Below are 20323 nucleotides of genomic sequence, written 5' to 3' on the forward strand. Positions count from 1 at the left end.
CTGCCCCACACGGCGTTCCTCCCATTCCTAATCCCACCCCTTCCTCTTGGGAGTCTTCACTGCTCAGCTTACACCGGCAGGAACAGCAGCAGCTGGTCCAGCGGGCTCGCAGGGTCGCGCAAGGATATGGAGCCCTGGACTGAGGGCCCCACCCAAAGAAGGCTCAGTGTGCATGTGTTATTAATAAATGTTTATTCTCTCTCTAGCTATAGATAACAGCCAGAGGCCTGTTGTTTTGTGATCGGTTCACAATATTTTTCACAGGAAAAGGAAAATTGCCAGACGACACAGTGTCAAGGCCCTATTTTCAACCCCGCAAGAACTGAAAGTCTTGTGCAAAAAAAAGTAAACGCAAATCAAATTACTCAAAAACCCACATGCAGAGTTGATCACAAAGACAAATGTATCGATTACATGAAAGGTGTAGTATACAAAAAAGCCTTGTATTGTGGTTGGTCTTACGCCGAACAGACGGGACGATGCCGCAATTTCAGCCTAAGAGACAATCGATACGCTTGACAGCAGCTAGAATAGCAAGTAACATAGCAGCGCCTTGCAATAAATGCCAGTGTGGTGCTTCTTTTGAAAGTACAACTGCAGTATCCCAAACCGAAGGAAAAAACGGCCCGATGAATTTGAGTGCCTTAACATTATAAAAGAGAGTGCGCATGGTTGTGCTGTAGTGCTCATTCGGTCATTTTAACGGTGGCCGAGGTAAATTTCGCAAAAATGACGAGCCAATGTTCACTAAATCTCAGTTTTGTGAATCAAGGTCTTTTCTTTCGGTTGTTCTTCTCCTTTCCTTTCTTCCCTCCACTTTATGCACCCTCTTCCTGCACGTTTAGCCGTTAAAGGGGGCGCCAGCATGCTTGTTGGGCACACCCATCTCACAGGGCTACGCTTCTTTTTTTGTTGCTGCATTTGATAAATTGGTATGTAGTTTGCGCTCGTTCGTTCCTCTACTGTTTTTCTTCACGGGTCTGTGTTTACAACTTACACTGCTGAAGATGAATCAACACGAACCAGCTCACTTTATAACGCTGCTCAATCTGTTCACCTTCTTGGTTGGCACATTCAATATGCATCAAAATTCTTATTTCTGACTGAGACTAAAAGCCGAAGCCTGTTCACTTTGACGGAATTACCTGATGATTGTTAGATAAACGCTCGCAATCTTTCTCTTTCAGATGTCTCTGATGAACATCAAGCAAACTCCGGCATCGTTTCAGGTAAGATGTTTGTCAATAATGCATAAATGTGGCGTTCTGAGTAGGGACAGAGGCGCAAAGCAGGGACAGTGCTTAACGCATTTACTATTATGGAGTTGCCTATTGCACGTGTCTCGGTGTGCGTTTGATCTCAAGTGAGTGTGGCTGTTCGGGTTGGTACACATGCGAGGTCAAGTGATCTCCTCCTCATGCTACTCTGTAACAAAAAGCTCGTGCTTCAGCTGAAGAACACTGTGGCGCTTGTTTAAAGGGGCTGCGAAATATGCGTGCCGGTGGAGTTGTCTGTATTTTTCATTTAACAACTATTATACGGTTTACAACCAGTTACACGGCACTGGCCTCAGTGAATGTGTAATGCCCGTGTACTTAAAATCATTCACACTTCGAAGAGCCGTCGCGAGTCGCAATTTCCCGAACCCTGTACTACTGCACCTGTCATAATTAGACTGGGGTTTCTGGCACGACCAGAGCAATTACTATTAGTACTTTACTGGCCTTCCAAGAGGCCTAGTGACAGAGTGACCATTCAAGAAATTAACTTGTCCTACACTGTATTGCTATTTCACAAAACGGCATTACAGTTCGGAATATAGTTTAAAGTTTTAACACGTAATACTAAACTTTGGCTACCGCTGTAACGTCATTTACGGAATAGATAAGGACACCTGCAATGTTTTGAATGTAATGCATTTTTTAGAGAAATTCGGTGACTTTGAGCATATCTATCTATCTATCTATCTATCTATCTATCTATCTATCTATCTATCTATCTATCTATCTATCTATCTATCTATCTATCTATCTATCTATCTATCTATCTATCTAGCCGTTTACGTTGGTGTTCTGGTGCTCACCTCCCTAGCTTGACGTGTACCGAAATTAGCATTGTAGGGTAACATGGTTTGACGAAGCTGACGCGCTGATCAAGACGTGAATCCTGTCAAAATCCCGTCGCGTACGACGCCAAACTCTTGCTGCCAGACAGTGTCACATACCCACGGGTAGTTATGTGTCGCTTGTATGCCGGTATGTTTCACAGGTGATTGACACTTACTATTTACCCAGGAACGACGAGAACACACATGGGCAATATAACGCGCAAGCGTTATACTTGACAATAGGAGACATCAGTAGCGTCGACCCCACAAATGCAAAGAATAAATGTCAGGGTCACAGTAGGAATCAAACCCAAGCATTCTGCGTGCAATGAAGCATTTTACCACAGAACTACGCCAGGTCCCGGGAGTAATTTTCAAGTAGACGCTAATCTTGGTGAAACGTCAGTAATGGTTGCAGTGCTGCCTACCCAATTTTATAAGCATTACATATATGTTTCTTTGATACAGCCTTCACGTCAGGTTGCCGTAAATTGTGGTTAGTTGCCATGTGCTGAAATTTATTTTTGTCGTAGAGCCCAGGGCCAGCATCCTCGCAAGCATCAGCGCTTCATATCAGCTTCTGGTGTTGCTAACGCGCATGTTCCAGTTGGCATCGTTGCGCAAGTGCAAACAACTAGCTATATAAATTCTATAAATATATATATATATATATATATATATATATATATATATATATATATATATATATATATATATATATATACATGGGTCTGCCTTCCACTTCCACCTCCACTGGTGAAAGAGTTATGTTTGTTTATTTGATTTTATTTGTTTTCTTGCCTAAAAATACATGATTTGCATGGTGCAAGAGACGAAAGGTGACATTATGAGTCACCTGAGAAAGCACGTAGCACCAAAAAAAATGTGCATTCTTCACACACAGCAATGACATCGGCAAAAAAATACAAGAGCACCATTCCCACAAGCCAATTCGCACAGCATACAGCACCTAATGGAGCAATCGCATGCCGCAGTAACACTTTGGGTTAGCCCCGCCACGGTGGTCTAGTGGCTTAGGCACTGAGCTGCTTACCCACAGGTCGCGAGATCAAATCTCTGCTTCAGCAGCTACATTTTCTATGGAGACGAAAATGCTGTAGGCCCGATTTCTCAGATTTGGGTGCGTGTTAAAGAACCCAAGATGGTCGAAATTTTCGGAGCCCTCCACTATGGCGTGTCCCAAAGTCATACGGTGGTTTTGGAATGTTAAACCCTATATATACGTCATCGCTTTGGGAAACCGGAAATCCACGTGTCTACATCACTCATGGTTCTTCCTCTAGTGCGTGCCAAAAGTTTCTGGATATGTGAACCAGTGGGGACATAATAGGTGCAGCGTAGGGAAGTCATGCTCGTGAGCGTTCAAACCAGCTGAAACGACATAAAAAAAGACAGTAAAAGCAAATATTAGGTCCATGATATTTCCTGAAATAGTGATCCAAAAACTTGTCAGTGCTGCTTTGTGTTACGTAATATATATTTTTTGAAATAAAAGCATATTTTAATGGTCTACGTCACGTTAGTGCATTTCCATTCCCCGCCTGAAAACGGCCGTCCTATGTCACTGTTGTTGTGCACAACGTTTCCTGGTTTTGCTGCGCGGCCATCGACACTAGTAGTGGCATAGCGAAAGTAGCGGGGCCACAGGAGCAACGAAGAGACTGTGGTCGCTGAGGTGAGTGGACGCGTCCACTTCGGCTCCGTCTTTTGCGAATGTTTCTGGAGCATGTTCGTCACTGGGTTGTGCATATTTGAGATCATCCGATCCGTAAAGTAGACAGGATTCGGCAGATATCAAGCTTTGAGATGGGCCACGGTTTTTGGTTATTATCCCGACTTTTGTGCTGCCACCGCGTTGTCTAAGTGCCAGGCACAACGTCTGGCATCCCTACGTGGCGGGACACGTGTGTCCGGCGTGGAGGCTATGCTAGTACATCGGGAAACGCTGTCGGCAGAGGAATTTACTGATATCTAGGATAGTGGACGGTGTCCAAATGAAAATGAAGACCTCCGACGAAGCCTGCACTACGTGATAACGGTTCACAAGACGAGCTGGCTGAACGACGGGGCACAGATGGACGGCGCAGAGGCTTCGCAATTAAGCAACGCATTCTGAAGGCGTCGCAAATGCCACCGATGCCAGAAGAGCACATGAAGATAGTAATTTGCCCAAGGGGTGAATTGAATTTGGAGAAGGTCGGTTCTGCAACTGTGGGCAAGGCTGTCGTCGAGGTGGCAGGCCTCACAAGTGAGCAGATTAAAGAAGACGTTATTTGCCCCAGCTTCAGACAAAATATCTTGGTGGCTAGTTCGTCAGAAAGGAGCGACACCGAACGCTATGTCAGAATCAGGTCAGTAAGAGTGGCGAACAAAGATTATGAAGTCGGTACATACGAGACTGCCCCACACTCTACGCGTAAAGGGGTCGTTCTCCATGTGTACATAATGAATGGACCTGGTTCACTTGAGCGGAACATCGTTAATGATCGCAATCCACTGGCTCTGGCCGTCAGAAGAATCAAGAATACTGGCTCGGTAATTCTTGTGTTCGGTGGCTTAAGATTCCCCACGTTTGAAAGGCATGGGCCAACTTTCGTCCATTGTTACTTGTACCACATGCACGTCGCCGTATAATACATGTGTTGGAAGCTTGGGCACCGGGCGGATGTCTGTCCTGCGCCCTATTTCCTTGAATGTCGGGGATGCGATGCTTGGAATCCGGCAGATGTCCATAACTTTTACCCTTAGTTGCAAGCTTTGTGGAGGTCAAAACCTGACGGCGGATTAACAAGGCAGACAACGGTACCAGGTTCCCTACGTCGTGCGTGTTCGCCGACCGGAGCGATCCAGGGCGGAACTAGCTGCGGAACAAGAAGCAGTCAAGGCGGCGCTGCTGGAGAGCGTCTCTAACGCTCTGGGAGGCGCTCGCGCTCTGGGAGCCATTTCAAGTCGGGATGATTGTCTTCGTATGGGAGTCCAGCCTCAAAGAACCGCTTGCGTCTATTGGTGGAGGCGGCAGTGCAGCTAGAAGGTGAACCACCTGGGCTGACAAGGTCAAGGGTGAACCTATTACTGGCTGAACACGTGAGCAGAGCCAAGAGCATGTGGGTTGTAATCGGGATAAGAACAGGATCGCACAATTGGAGAAAAAAAATCATAGCCTGAAAACAGTCTTGATGCGTTTGTAAAAGAGATAGCTGAACTTGGGAGAAGTTTACAGTTCGGTAACAGCACTAGTGAGGGTAGCAAACCTGATAGCCCGGTTGAGGTACCAAGGTCTGTGGAGATTCTTAAAGACGTGACTGACGAGTACAACACCGGCTCCGAAAAAAGAGGGCGCTCTCCATTGCGTGGGCCCAGGCCAAGGTTCGTTCTGAGCTTAAAGAAATGATAGCGACATTGCAGGAAAGTATGAATCAGATATTTATTAGATTGGAGTGGATAGAAGAAAGAGAAATTAGCACGGATCAGAGATTAGGTAAAATTGAAGTATTTCTTAACGAGACGATGGTTCGTGCCATGGAGCGGGAGTGCTTTCAGCCGCTGGCCCACCAGGAAAAGTCCCCTAGTAGGACTAAACTCAGCATGAGTAAGCCAAATTTACATAGCCAAGATGGCGGCTTCATTAAATAGTTCATTTAGTATTTTTCAGTGGAATCGTAGGGGGTTCGATCATAAGAAGGCGTCCCGGCAGCAGTTTTTTAGAACGGCCGTTCTAAAAAAAAGGCCGTTCACATTGTCGGACAATGTGAAACGTCAGGTTATCATAGAAAACTCTGACATCCAGCGTAATCTTAACCGTTTTCAAAGCGAAGGTTAAAGATAATGAAAAGGGCAGAGGGCTCGCAACACTCATCAGTAGAAGGTTGGCGTATGTCAGGCATGATCTTCACATGGCGGGTTGCAGGTTTGAATATAATATAGCCGGGGTGTTTTGAATCGGCAAGGAACAGGTCAAAGGAGCGTTTACCTGCTTAACTTGTACAGCAGCCCCAGCGGCACGAAACAGATTTTCAAAGCTATCTTGAGCAAGGCAGCCAATCTTGCTATGGATGCACCATTGCTTATTGAAGGGGACTTTAATGCGCCCTATCAAGTGTGGAAGTATGTCTATAGCACAACCAAAGGCGAGAGACTATGGCAACAGGCCCTAGACTTGAATTTATGTCTCATTACGGACCCTCCGTATTCTGCTCGTAGCGGCACGTCGACATGTAGAGGTTTGACACCAAATCTTACTTTTGTTCGTGGGGTGGTGGATTCGTCCTGGTCAAATTCAAATATAGATTTCGGCAGCTATCATTACATACTTATGATTAAATTAGATGTGGCTCCTAAAAAGGAGCGAACATTTAAGCTTGTTGACTGGGATGCACTTAGTAAACGAAGAGAACAGAGAAACGAAGATCAGGGGAATGAGTTCACCTTTAAACAGTGAACTAGTCAGCTCAAGAGTGACGTTGAGGCAACCACTAAGGAACTTAAAACAGCTATGGACACAAACCAAATGGATAGTCGTCTAGAACACTTGTTGGAGGCGAAGCAGTCACTGTTGGTGAGATGGAAGAGTCAGCGGTTGAGGAGAAGGCTTAGAAAGCGTATAGCAATAGCTAATAAAGAAATTGAAGACCACTGACGGTATTGTGCAAGCAGCAATGGGATGAAGTATGCAATTCTGTGGATGGTGGTACTAAAAGGGGGAGGGCACCTGGAATTTCCTCAGACATTTGGTGAATGAGACCAATCAATTCTAAGTCTAATCAGAGGACGGTGATATGTAAGCTGATCCAGGAGGCGTGCCGAAACTCATCAGAGGAAGAGGTGCTGAAGAATTTGGCTGAGAGATACCTTTCACTGCAAACCTGCCAGAATACATCTGATGTCCGTTCGGAATATAGTGGGGATAAGAATATTGTTATGGATAAAGAATTTACTGAAAGTGATACAAGGATGGCATTGCAGGATCCTAATAGTCGATCGGCATCAGGGCCTAATGACATTTCTGTCAAAACGTTAAGGAATATAGACGAGGGGCCTATTGAGTTCCTTTCGCAGAAGGTAAATAGCCGATGAAAAGAAGGATCTTTCGCACAAGAGTGAAAACTTGTGACTACTGTTCTCATACTGAAACCGTAACACTTGATATGGACCAAAGTACCGGCTCAGTAACTTTTCACTAAGGCCACGGCGGCGGACGGGCGTCCACACCCAAGCTTGGTCTCCGGAGTTGTAAATCACTTCTCTGTGGTGGGTGTTATAGCGTCGTGCGTCGGCCTGTTGTTGCTGGCCGATGTGCAGTCACGCGAGCTGCCAGGCTTCCTCAGCACGCTCTGCAAATTTTTCGGCGTCAGTTGCCAACTGACCATCGTCTTGACACGGTAGCATAGAGTTCAGCATGGTCTGCACTTCGCGGTCGTCATGAATCCGAAATGGCGTGAATCGCGAGGTCTCTTGCACGGCGGTATCATACGCGAAGGTCACGTAAGGTAAGATCTGGTCCCATGTTTTGTGCTTTACATCGATGTACATTGAGATCATGTCTGCGAGGGTCTTATTCAGTTGCTCGGTAAGTCCCTTGGTTTGTGGGTGGTACGCAGATGTCTTTGGGTGTCTGGTGTTGCTCACCTTGAAAACTTCGTCCATTAGGTGCGCTGTGAAAGCCGCCCCTCTGTCCGTTATTACACTAGAAGGAACACCGTGTTGTAACACAATGTGGCGCATGTAAAATTGTGCTACCTCAGAAGCCGTGGCTCGTGGGATCGCCTGCGTCTCAGCGTAGCGTGACAAATAGTCGGTCGCGACTATCACCCATTTTTTGCTGTTCGCAGACAGGGGAAATTGCCCGAGAACGTCCATGCCGAGTTGATCGAACGGCGTGCAAGGTGCTTCAATGGGCTGAAGCAAACCAACTGGCTGAAGACACGGTTGCTTTCGGCGCTGACATTCCCGATAACTCTTGACGTACTTCTTGACGCTTGGCGAAAGTCCTGGCCACCTCTCGCTCACTCTGCCAAGAGTCCTTGAGTAGCCCAAATGACCGGATGTGAGTTCGTCATGGCAAGCGAAGAGGACGTCGTCTCGCATGTCTCGAGGAACCACCAGAAGGTAAGCACGATTGTTCGAACAAGCGTTCTTCTTGTACAGCATACTGTCTTGAAGGCAGAACAATGTCAACGAGTGGGATAAATGACGTGGTATGATTGCGCCCTGACCCTCTAAATGATCGATGACTGGACGAATTTCTGCGTCATCTCACTGCCGTTTGCTCAAGTCTGGTGAGCTATTGGCGCCCAGGAAGCCTTCGTCTTTCTCTGCTTCCTGACTGACGGCATGAAGGGGTGCGCGTGACAGTGTGTCAGCGTCTTCATGCTTACGGCCAGACTTATGGACGATGGTGACGTGAAACTCCTGCAGCAGCAAGCTGCACCGTGCTATACGTCCTGAAGGGTCGCGTAGGCTTGCCAATCAATAGAGGGCGTGGTGGTCCATCACTATCTTGTAGGAACGACCGTAAAGGTACGGGCGAAAGTTGAAGATTGCCCACACGACTGCGAGGCACTCTTTCTCCGTAGTGGAATAACTTGCCTCGGCATGGGATATCGAGCGGCTGGCGTAGGCTATCATTCTTTAGATGTCCTCTTGACGCTGAACGAGCACTGCAGCGAGCCCAATGTTGCTAGCGTCAGTATGGACCTCCATGTGAGAAACATCGTCGAAATGAGCGGGAACGGGCACTGATTGCATGCGCTGTCGCAGCTCATCAAAAGCTGCTTGTTGCTCGTTTTCCCAGACAAGCGGCGTGTCGTCCCTTGTAAGACGAGTCAGAGGTTCTGTTATCTGTGAAAAGCCGTGAATTAACCAGCGATATTAGGCGCACAAACCAAGTAAGCGTCGGACGGCTTTTCTATCGACAGGAGCTGGTAATTCGGCAACAGCGGCAAGCTTGTCCAGATCGGGACGGACTCCTTCGGCGCTAACTACATGTCCAACAAATTTGAGTTCTTCGTAGCCGAAGTGGCACTTCTGTGGCTTTAGTGGGAGGTCCGCCAACGGGATAGCCTCCAGGTGGTGAAGCTGCTGCTCGAACGCGGCAGAGAAGACCACCACATCATCAAGGTAGAGAAGTCTGTCACTTGAGCCCTGTGAGCACAGTGTCCATTATTCACTGGAAAGGTGCCGGCGCTCAACACAAGCCTAAAGGGAGTACTCGAAATTCGTATAGGCCATCTCGAGTCACGAAGGCTGTTTTCTCGTGGTCTCACTGGTCTACCTACCTCGATTTGCCAGTACCCGCATTTGAGATTGAGAGAAGTGAAATAATGGGCTCGATGAAGTCTATTTAGCGAATTGTTGATACGCGGCAGCAGGCACACATTGTTTTGGTCACGTTGTTAAGCTTTCGGTAGTCGGCGCAGAAGCGCAGCGAGCCGTCGTTCTTTTTGACAAGCACGACTGGAGATAACCACGGGCTGTTAGATGGTTCAATAACGCCATCGTCAAGCATCTCACAGACTTGTGCACGTATCGCTTCACGTTGTTTAGCCTACACGTGGTAGGGGTGCTGGTGTATTGGGCGTGCGTCCTCGTACGTGATGATCGTGTGTTGAGTCATGGACGTCTTGCGAATCTTTGAGCAACTTGCGAAGCATGACCTGAACTCGAACAAGAGTGCTCGCAGAGCAGTCTGGTTATCGGTGGACTGATCAGGATTGATGTCAATATTACTCATTGACGTGTCTGCGGTATCCACTAGTTCTGACGCGAGACAGTTGGCGACGTTTGCTACTTCGTGGGCAAACGCTATCGAATTGCCACAGAAAAGGTGTCGATGCTCGTTGCTAAAGTTGGTAATGAGCAATTCAGATCGGCCATCACGAAGGTGGATTACACTTCTAGAAGCACAAATGCTCTTGCTGCACGAGGTTATCTAAGTTTGTCTCGGCCACCACATCGCCATCGCCGAAACCGCAGCATGATACGTCGACTAGATCACTTGCTCGTGGAGGAAGCGTCACGCTCTGTGCAGAGATACGGAGGACGTCAACACGCCTTCCGTCATTCTGCACGTCGATTGCTCGTTGGGTTGAGAACATGACGCGGTGCTCTTGTAGATCAATGACAACTTCATTTTTCTGTAGAAAGTTCACTCCCAGAATGACGTCACGGAGGCATTCGCGTAGAAGAAGACAGCTTGCCACGAATGTATACTCTTGAATCTGTACTCTAGTTGTGCAGGCGCCCAGTGGAGTAACAACGTCACCACCAACTGTTCGAAGCTGTGAGTTATGTCAGCGTGTAGACTTTCTCCAGCTGCGTTGTCAGTTTCCTGCTCAGAATAGAATAGTCTGCGCCGGTGTCCACTAACGCATTAACTGCATAACCATCAATTATCATTGCTATGTCGAGTGAAAGCCGGCTATTATTTGCAGCAGCTGGTGATGTCAGACCGGTTTCTGTACGGTTCCATGTCAATAGGAGGTCTTCGGCGCTTCAACGTTCAGTGAGCCCGCCCCCAGAGGTCACTCCGGCTAGTTTTTCCGGCGGGGGCTAGGAGACCGTGCGGTAGAATACCGCTGGGGCATTTATGAGAATCGCCTCGGTGATGGCGAGCACGACTGGAGCCCGGCAGATGGTGGTGCATGCTGCTGAGAGAGGTAGTTTTTAATGTAGCGTGGTCTCTGGCCGTAACGGGGTGGCGGCGAGTACGCAGAGAAGCCGCGAAGCCCAAGACGGTGATATGGGCACTGGCGGTGCAAGTGATCAGCTTCTCCACAGTGAAAGCATAGAGGCCGGTGATCAGGTGTGCGCCAAGCATCAGACTTCCTAGGAGACGTGCGCCGATCGTCAATATACTGGACCGGTTGCAGCGAACGATGGGCGACAGAAGCGCCACGGACAAAGGGCAAGGGGGGAGGCGTGTACGTGCCATCGTAGTACGGTACGTGCTACGCTGACTAGAATAAAACAGCAGGGACAGGATCAACGAACAATAGCAGAGATGCAGCAGGGTGTTTTGAGGCTTCCTCGTAGGTTGTCCTACGGCGGTATTCAGCAGGAGCTGGCGCAGCTGTATCAGGAAGCAAGTTGTTCCGGAGGCCCTGATACAGCTCATCCTTGATCATAGTTGCAATAGAGCTAACCGTAGGATTACGTGTTATACCAGCCTTTTGCAACTGTGCACGTACTATATTACGGATGAGTTCACATAGACAGTCATTGATAGTTCCCGGGGCGGTGAAAATGTCGGCAGTGGACATGCCACTGACTTGCCTGTCGTATTGGTTGGATCGCTTCTGCAGCCTTTTTTCCGTTGTCATGGCCTCGGACAAGAACTCCGCGACCATCTTCGGAGGGCTTTGAACGAGGCCGGCAGAAAGCTGGTCCTTGACACCGCGCATCAAGTGACGCAACTTCTTGTCCTCTATCATTCTTGAATCGGCCCATCGGCAGAGGCGCGTCATGTCTTTGACGTACGTGGTCAGAGTTTCACTTGGCGACTGAACGCGGACCAGAATAGCTCGTTCAGCTCGTTCTTAGCGATCAGCACTAGCATAGGTCTGCAGAAGTCTGCGAGAAAATTCTGGCCCCGTCGTCAGCTGCTCCTCTCGATTTTGATACCACGTACATGTCCCGTCTTCGAGATAGCAATAAACACGGCCTAGTTTCGCCGCGTCATTTCTCTGATTCAAGGTGGCTACGCGCTCCAAGTCCGCCAACCAGTCCTTAACGTTCTCGCGCTCCGTGCCATGGAACGCCGCCGGTGTCCGTGAGCTTTCCAACGTGTAGCGGTTCGACGTTGTGCTTCCGATGGCGGTTGGCGAGGTTTGCACTGAAGCGCTGGTCATATTTGCCGACCTGTTGGTGGCAATATCGTTGACTTCCGGGAGCAATCCCCTGATTTGGCGGCTGGTCCGATGCACGGGAGTATTGAATGGCACTGGACACGTATCACGGTTTCCTGAAGGGGGGTGCAGCATCCGTGAGACTACTCCGCACCTCCACCAGTTTGTCACGATGAATCACAAGTACTGGGAGGTCTATTAAACCAATAAGTAGCTAGTTTTGAGGCTTCCGCGTAGGTTGTCCTACGGTGGTATTCAGCAGGAGCTGGCGCACCTGTATCAGGAAGCAAGTTGTTCCGCCACGACTGACGCATCTACGACGATGCGTCAGTTGTGGCTGGCTTTCGAGCAGAGAATAGGGGCGCGATCTTATTTTTTTCCTCCAGATTTAGAGCCGCTCTTGCTGTCGACCCACTATGTGTGGTTGGCTCAATCTACGAGGATGACGTCACTGTATGGAGTGTCGGCGTTAGTGACGGACAGCTTGAGGCTAGGCTGCAGGAGGTGGCAACGCTTACGGAAAACAGTTTGGCTCGTATGGGACTCAAGTGCTCCTCTGAAAAGTCGGAGTTGTTAATCTTCAAATCCAGGAAGTGAGATCGTAGGCCACAGAATTGGGTACCAGAAGCTGAGAAACGCATCACAGTTCGTACTAGCAATGGGTCATTGGTATCAAAAATCGATGCTATTGGAGTCCTAGCTTTTGTATTTGAAGCAAATGGATCGAATAGTATAACTATTCAGCGTATTACCAAGAAGACACAGAAGGCCATAAGACTTATCCGATGGATCTCTAACAGGCATATAGGATTAGGAGAAGAATGTGCGATGCGCTTGGTTCATTTGTTTATTTTCTGTCATTTTTCGTACGTATACTGCTATGCTAAATTGGAAAAAGGGGAGAAAGACAAATTGGAAGCTTTATTGAGAAAAGCCGTCAAGACGGCGCTTGGTTTACCTGTGAGTACGTCAAATGATATGTTGTTGCGGCTGGGCTAACATAATACTCTTGATGAAATAGCCGGGGCTCGCGTATAGCACCGAGAGAGCGGTTGCTGGGTACGCCAGCTGGCAGGTATATTACAGTCAATCGGAGAATCGATAGCGACTCGTGATGGTCCGTGCCTATACGAGTTAACCGTGAACATCAGAGCTAATATCATGGTTCGTCAGTTTCTGTGAAATGTGCACCCTGTGCATAATGTAGAGAGGCGAATGGCGAGAGCTAGGGCTTTGTTGCGCGAGGCAAAGGATCAAGAGGAAGAGTTTGCGTATGTTGACGCAGCATGGATTAACGTGAAAGATGCTTACTCGGCGGTGGTGGTAGACGGTAAAGGGAGCGTTCAAAATACCGCTTCCGTTTATACGAAAGATCTGGGGGTCACTGAGCAGATAACTATTGCTGTAGCCCTATTTGATTCAGAAAGAGCTTTAGTATTTAGTGACTCTTGATCTGCAATTAAAGCCTTCTAGAGGGGAGGTATTAACGAACCGGCTTATACCCGTGCCACACGGGCACAGAAAATGACTTTCGGTGGCGAAGGCATTCAGTTCCCGAATGACATTTTTTTCGGCGGTACTGCTACACATCCAAAGTGAATGACATTTGACTTGATGATGTCGATCGCAGCACCTTGCAAATGAGCATTGAGTGAATAGCAATAAAAAAATAAGAAGCATTCACAAGCTTCATACACATCAGATGATTCATAAATGTAGAAATAGGCGTATTACGCTGTCCTAAGTTTTAGTTTCTTGCTTTGTTTTACAACGTTGCAGCTGATCGTAGCAAGCTAAGCCAACACTAGTCAGATCCACAGCGTAATTAGAAAATGGCGCCTGTCACATCGCACCTGTCGCATCTCTCAGAAAAAGATGTCCGCAGAGTTCGTTTTTTCCCGGCAGCACTTTTGTGTTTCCGTGCAAAGCATCGTGCTCAAGAGCGAATAATTTTGGAGCAGAGACGAGTTATTATGCGCCAGCTTCAGGACATTGAACTTCAATTAATACCAAACCATTTCAACCTGATCGCTGCAGCGTCTTTGCTGAGCACAACGCCTCGATTTCGGTGGTGTTTCCGTCGTAGTCAGCACTTGTTTGAAGAAACGCTACCAAATCTTGGGGAAGCATACTTCAAAAGGTGCTTTCGCGTCTCGGCTGCCACGTTTCGTTACATTGTGGAGTTGTGTCGTACCGACATGCAGCGAGTGGACACCACGATGAGAGAGGCAATATCAGTAGAAAAAAGAGTAGCCGTCTCACTCTACCGCTTGTGCTCTGCTGCCGAAGACCGCACCATCGTCGAATTGTTCGCGATTGGCCGCTCTACTGTGAACTTGCTCTACAAAGAGTTCTGTACAGCCGTACTGAAAACCTGGAGGACGACTGGGTGAAGATGCCTTCGCCAACTGGCATCGAGGAGCATATGAGGGAATTTTTACAGTCACAGGATTCCCACAAGGTGTTGGAGCGCTCGACGGCTGCCACTTTCCAGTGTCACCACCAAAGAAATATGCTTCGGGCTACTACAATTACAAAGGCTGGTAAGTTGGGAAGGCCTGTTATCGTTCATTAAATTGTCCTTGCGTTTAGTGCATTCATTTATTAACTGTCGATGCTACGTGTTTCAAATGAAATATGTTGGCGTGTGACTGGAAAGTTTTCTGGCTAATTAGCAGTACTGACTGCAATATGGCTGTTATATTTTCAGGTATAGCATGATCTTGCTGGCTCTAGTAGACCACCGGTACCGCTTCAGGTACACAAACGTCGGCTCCCCAGGGCGGTGCCATGACTCGTTTGTGTACGGAAGATCCGTACTCTGCAAAGCTATTGAAAGCGGATCTTTCAAACGCCCAAAAGCAACAATCGAAGGAGTTTGTGTGCCTCCAATAGTGCTGTGTGACCAGGCATTTGCTCTATCGCCAAACCTGCAGAAACCATATGCGAATGCACCGCCTGACACACAAGAAAAGGCGACACAACTATAATCTGTCAAAGAACAGAAGGATTGTAGAAAATGCATTTGGCCGTTTGAAAGCCAGGTTTCGTTTCATTATGAAACGCATGGAGTGCAAGCTCGCCACCACTATCCTGGTTATTAAGGCATGTTGTGTTCTTATAACATCTGTGAAGGTTTTCAGGAACACGTAGAACCACATTGGGAACAAGAAGTAGCATTGTGGGATGCTGCTTACGAGCAGCCAACTTGTACATTGGACGCGTCTAGCAAAAACGGTGAAGACGTAAGGAAAGCGTTAGTGAAATACTTCTTTGCTAGAACTCAGCAGTGAGTCACAGTCTCAGGTAGCTGAGGTAATCTTGAGCCTGCAGCAGTGAAACTGTTTTGAAGAATATATGCACCATTTACGGCCTTCATACACTGCGTCAATGCTGTATTATGTTTGTGTTTGGTAGAAAATAATACCTGGAGTTTAATGCCCCAAAACCATGATATGATCGTGAGGAATGCCGTAGTAAAGGGCTCCGGAAATTTAGACCACTTGGTCTGTTTGTCAGCTGTTAAAGTGTTTTTTTTAATAACGGCAAGCACATTGCTCACCTGTACTTGCTTCACTGATTTCAAAGCATCACCAAGCACCCCAAGTTTTTATTGTTTGCTATTTATGGCACATGTTTTTTACTTCACAAAAGAGTTGAAAGTGTGAGATTAGGCCTTTGTCACAGGGTGTTTTTTTTAATTGCTCCAAATAAGGTTCAACCAACTAGTATACCATGCATAATTCTTTTGCTCATATTTTTGTATTTATAGGGCAAGGTCATTTATCATTATTGTGCTTCAAAAGAAACAAGTAACGCAGCATACTGTACAAGCTTTTACCATTCAAATGGCTTTTTTAATGTGACACCTATATCTCCTGCACATTTTGGCAGGCAGCTGTGCATTGTATTTCATTTCTCTGTAATATTGTAGTCTTTACAGATTATCTTTACAATAATGTGTTATTGTACTAGTTTATTAATTAATGTAAATATATTTTATAGTGAAGTGTGCATTTTTAAATTCTTGTATATAATTTATTGGTTTATCTCAAACCCTTGTTTTCATTTAGTATACAACCGTTTCCTGTCTTTTAGTCACGTTTGATGCACATTTAGTCCATGTGCATGACCTCACTGTTCGGTTGCTTGCTGCACACATAATTATTTAGTTTGTTTATTCTGACTCTCTTGCCAAACATTTGTCAATCTGCACTTTGTGGCTTTTTTAGTCATTCTCATAGGTCTTATAAAGAAGTGAAAGTTTGATTAGATGAGTTAATAAAGAGTTACACAATCGAGTGATGTTTTCAGAGTTATTAAACGTGTTTTATACTGTTTATAGGAATAAAAATGCACAAATTTGTGCATTACAACTTCAATTTAGTGTTGCCCAGTGAGAACTCTCCAGAAGCATACATAGGCGCATTGGTTTCAATATGCGAAGCCTTCGGTTTCTGCACCAGGGCATCTCAATTTCTCGGTGGGAAAACTGCATACTAAACTGCAGTCAGCAAAGCGGTATTTGCTATCAAATGTCAGGGTAACAGCATTAGTGTAGGTGTAAAGGCACGTTCAAAAGCACGGCAGGAGGCATCTAGGTTATTGCGACAAGCAAGGAATCGGTGTGCGAATTTATGTGACCGGCTTTTATTTTCATTTTTAAGCTCGATAGATCTCGTTTGCCTACAACAATTTTGATTTTTTTTTTTGCATTCACTTGTGCGTTCGCTTGCATTCACGTGCAAGTTGCGATTCAGAAGTTCGGAGACTATTAAAACATAGTAGCAGGGCTCTTTTATTAGGCTGCACGGAAATCAGTGCTGCCTAATACCCGTACTGTATCCCTTAAGAAATGCACAATTACAATGGCAAACTAGTATTTATGGAATAAATCTTTCTTTAAGGCCTCCATTATTCAAGGAACTTCTGAAGAATATCAATCAGCTTTTCTTCTCTTTTAGCTGCTTCCTTCTGAAGCTTCAACTGTTCATTCTGTAGCTCGAGCTCTCGTGCTTTGCACTCTTGCCACATCCCTCTGAACATCTTTTGCTCTTTAACCATTTCCATGATTCACAGCAGGCCCATTGCACGCATAAATGGCCGGACGACAGCATTTATTACCTCATTTTTTCCTAATGCAATAGCACTCTGGAATGCCTTACCGGATGACTCCGCTTCATGCGCCGACAGAGAAACGTTCCGCGCAAAACTGAACGAACATTTTTTTAAGCCTCTCTCCCGATAATCTCAACTACTTCGTGTTTATCGCCAATCGTTTTAGAATTGTACTTAGTTTTGCTCTGCAATTGTTTAACCTATGTAAAGCATTGTGTATTCTTTTTTATCTTGTTCTATTTCGTTCATGTGATTTCTGATTCCTGTCTCCTGTGTAAACTTATTTGCTTTTATTTTACTTATCCTGTTGAACATTGTACCCTATCTTGTTACTTGTCCCCCCTTATGTAATGCCTTCGGGCCTTTAAGGGCGAAATAAATGAAATAAATTGAAATGATTGCAGAATCGGGGCCAGCTCGTGACCTTTTTTTTTTTTTTGATGCAGCTGGCTGTGCCGCAGTTGCTCCAGCTTCCGCTGGTGCCGATTCATTGCATTGCGGAAGGCTTTCCACGGCAGGTGCAGCTTTCTCCGCCGGTTCAGTTGGTGCAGTTTGATCTAAATTACCAGTACTTGAGGCAACGGTGGCAGTTGAAGATTCTGGAAGTTCTGTCATCAGCTGCATGTCGGCCTCACTGCCAAAAAGCTCGCTCAATTCATTCCCCGTTTCCATACTGCGTACGATCTGCGAAAAGTTACATAAGTATTAGCAGTAGTGTCACAAAGTCTGGACACATATTAGAGACACCATTCTTTGCAACTTGCACCAGTGCTCAGGGGAATGTACATGCTGACGAAACAGTAGACAAATACACATTTACGCACATAAAGCAATGCAAACACTGCAATTTTATGTGTGTGATGGTGTCCGTTTGTGCAGTGCTTTTTGAAATCGTCGTTGCTCACCAAGTAATTCATCGGCACATATAAGGTAGATACGAACCTGTGAAACGGAAAGGCTTTCGCAGTCGCTTTCAACAGCAAGTGTAGCGTCATTTACCGGCAGACTCCCAAAGAACTGGTGTATTCGCCAATAAAATGGCCACGTGACCGCATCAGAACCTATCGTTCTTTTTTTTAGAATAGTTTGTAATAAACGAAAGTGCAAGCTTAGTAGTAGTGACAGAAGCAAGTCGAAACGATTCTCTGGGCTTGTGTAGGACACCACCTTATGACACCAGGCTTTGAACAGTGGAATAGGTTGAATTGTAGTGCATACTGCGTGTTATCATCCAATTCCATAACAGTATCCAAATGGCAAGACGACTGCACCAACTTACACAGAGTCCATTCTTGGTAGTCGCATTATAAAGATAAAAATCCTAGGTACACAAGGTATGTCTACAGTTTATGTTTTCACAAGTGGACCTGTATTTTGTAGGATTTTAATTCCTGAGGACAAGTCCATTTGTTAAAGTGTTGGCTTCAGGAACATCCTGTCTTCCAAGGAATTTTTTTTTCATTGCTTCAAAATTTTATCTCCGACTGAACTTGCCAATAAAGGCACCCGAGAGAGGCCATGAGGACGAGCTATTAACTCATCTATAATGTTGCCCTGGAAAGGATATACAATCAAAGCGGGTACAAATTTGTTTAAATTGGCCACTAAATAGGCATAGCCAGTGTTTTTATGTGGGACACCTAGCCAAATCCCGCCGAAATGGTCGTAAGGGGCAGAGCTTTTTCGCGCCGTCTTCCGCGAACATTTGGTTGGTTAGAAGTGTGGCAGCTTGGGATAGTTGGTATGGCATGACGATGGTTATAACGCGAGAACAAAACGACTACACAGATACAGGAAGTGTCCTTGTCTCTGTGTCGTCGTTTTGTTCTCGCGCTATAACTATCGTCATTTGGTTGGTGGCAGCTTTGACATGCACGGCGTAAGCTCCTCGGCAGTACACAGGCAGGATATTCAAGTCAAAATGCTCACCTGTACTCGCTTCGCAGATTTTCGTTGTTAGTATGTACTTGGGCTCGCGTCCTCGCGATGCCGTACCTGGCCAGTGCTTCCGTAATGGCAGAGTAAATTTTGTCATTCCGCTTTTGTCCACGAAGGCCTGAGAGGTGTTCTTCCCAGAGCGTAATCAAAGTTGCTGTTGTTGTTGTTCTCCTATTGTAAGTGGCGCATACCCACTGTGGGGGATTGGCCAAGAATCAAGTGGTTTCAAAATTTACTGTTCAGATTTTGAATGATGGAGGTTTAACAGAAAGATTACCCATAGCCTAGGAAAGTGTGTTGCCTAATGTAATGCATTCAAATAGTTACATAAACGAATTTATTCTTAGAATTGAGCAATAATCTGATTTTATACGCATATAATTATGTGGGCCTGTTAGTATAATGAAACTGGTTAATTAGTCAACTTATTAGTTTCATCAATATAGTCCCGGACGGCCACGCATACTGTTGCATTAGAGAAACCAGAAATGGAAGCTCCAAAAGACAAAATGACAGGCAGAGATAAGTCCATACCAATACCACGTAAAGGCATTTCTAATAGGGTTTTTCGTAATGTGTTGAACCGCCTGCAGGTCAAAAAGAAATGGTCTATTGTTTCCAGTTCATCACAGAATGCACACTGTGGCGAAGGTGCCTGAGCAGACCTGTGTTTATAGAAATTTAGATTTGGTACCCGGCAACGCAGCCTTGTGATAGCTACTTCTTGTTTTCGAGTGCGGCAAAAGTCTCTTCGCCAGAGATAAAATAAATGGCGATATTCTGTAGAGTTTGTTAGTGCTGAACCTTTAAAGACGTGCATAAGCTTACGTCTGCGGAATCGAGCAGCAGTCACATAAGCGGATGGTGGACAGAGTGGTAGAATTGGTTCGCTGATTGACGACTTAGCTAAGGAATCGGCTATTTCGTTTAGAAACAAACCTTTATGTCCAGTCAAAATCAAAGTCATCGTCTCCTCTTCGGTCCAGCTGACGCGCTCATTGGGACACGTCATCTCTTCTTTTATTTCTTCTTTGTTTAAGCAGAGCGAAATGGCGCGTGCGGGTTGGCGGAAGGTTGAAAAGCAAAGAATGAAAACTGATGAAAAAAGCAGAGAAAGCTACGGAGAAAGTGAACTCGATGGACATGGCGATGGAAATACCAGTGTTGCATGCTTGTTTGCCAAAGTTTCGCTAAAATTGACAAGCGTTTCATTATTAATACTTTATTTTCTTTTTGTAACGTTCAAAGCCCCTTTTTAAGACCTTAGTGCAAATAAAAGACGGGACATTTCATTTTT

General features: G+C 46.0%; 1 protein-coding gene across 4 annotated transcripts in view; it reads left to right on the forward strand.

The window, feature by feature from the left end:
• LOC119164607 (agrin) overlaps positions 1 to 20323 on the forward strand; it is a 583580-nt gene that overhangs the window by 239622 nt on the left and 323635 nt on the right. For all 4 annotated transcript variants that reach the window (XM_075882719.1, XM_075882720.1, XM_075882722.1 and 1 more), the window contains exon 2: positions 1188 to 1229. In XM_075882719.1, coding sequence (XP_075738834.1) covers positions 1188 to 1229 — 42 coding nt within the window. The remainder of the gene's footprint in view (positions 1 to 1187; positions 1230 to 20323) is intronic.

Source organism: Rhipicephalus microplus, unplaced genomic scaffold (assembly GCF_043290135.1).
Source record: "Rhipicephalus microplus isolate Deutch F79 unplaced genomic scaffold, USDA_Rmic scaffold_13, whole genome shotgun sequence".
Lineage (NCBI taxonomy): Eukaryota > Metazoa > Arthropoda > Arachnida > Ixodida > Ixodidae > Rhipicephalus > Rhipicephalus microplus.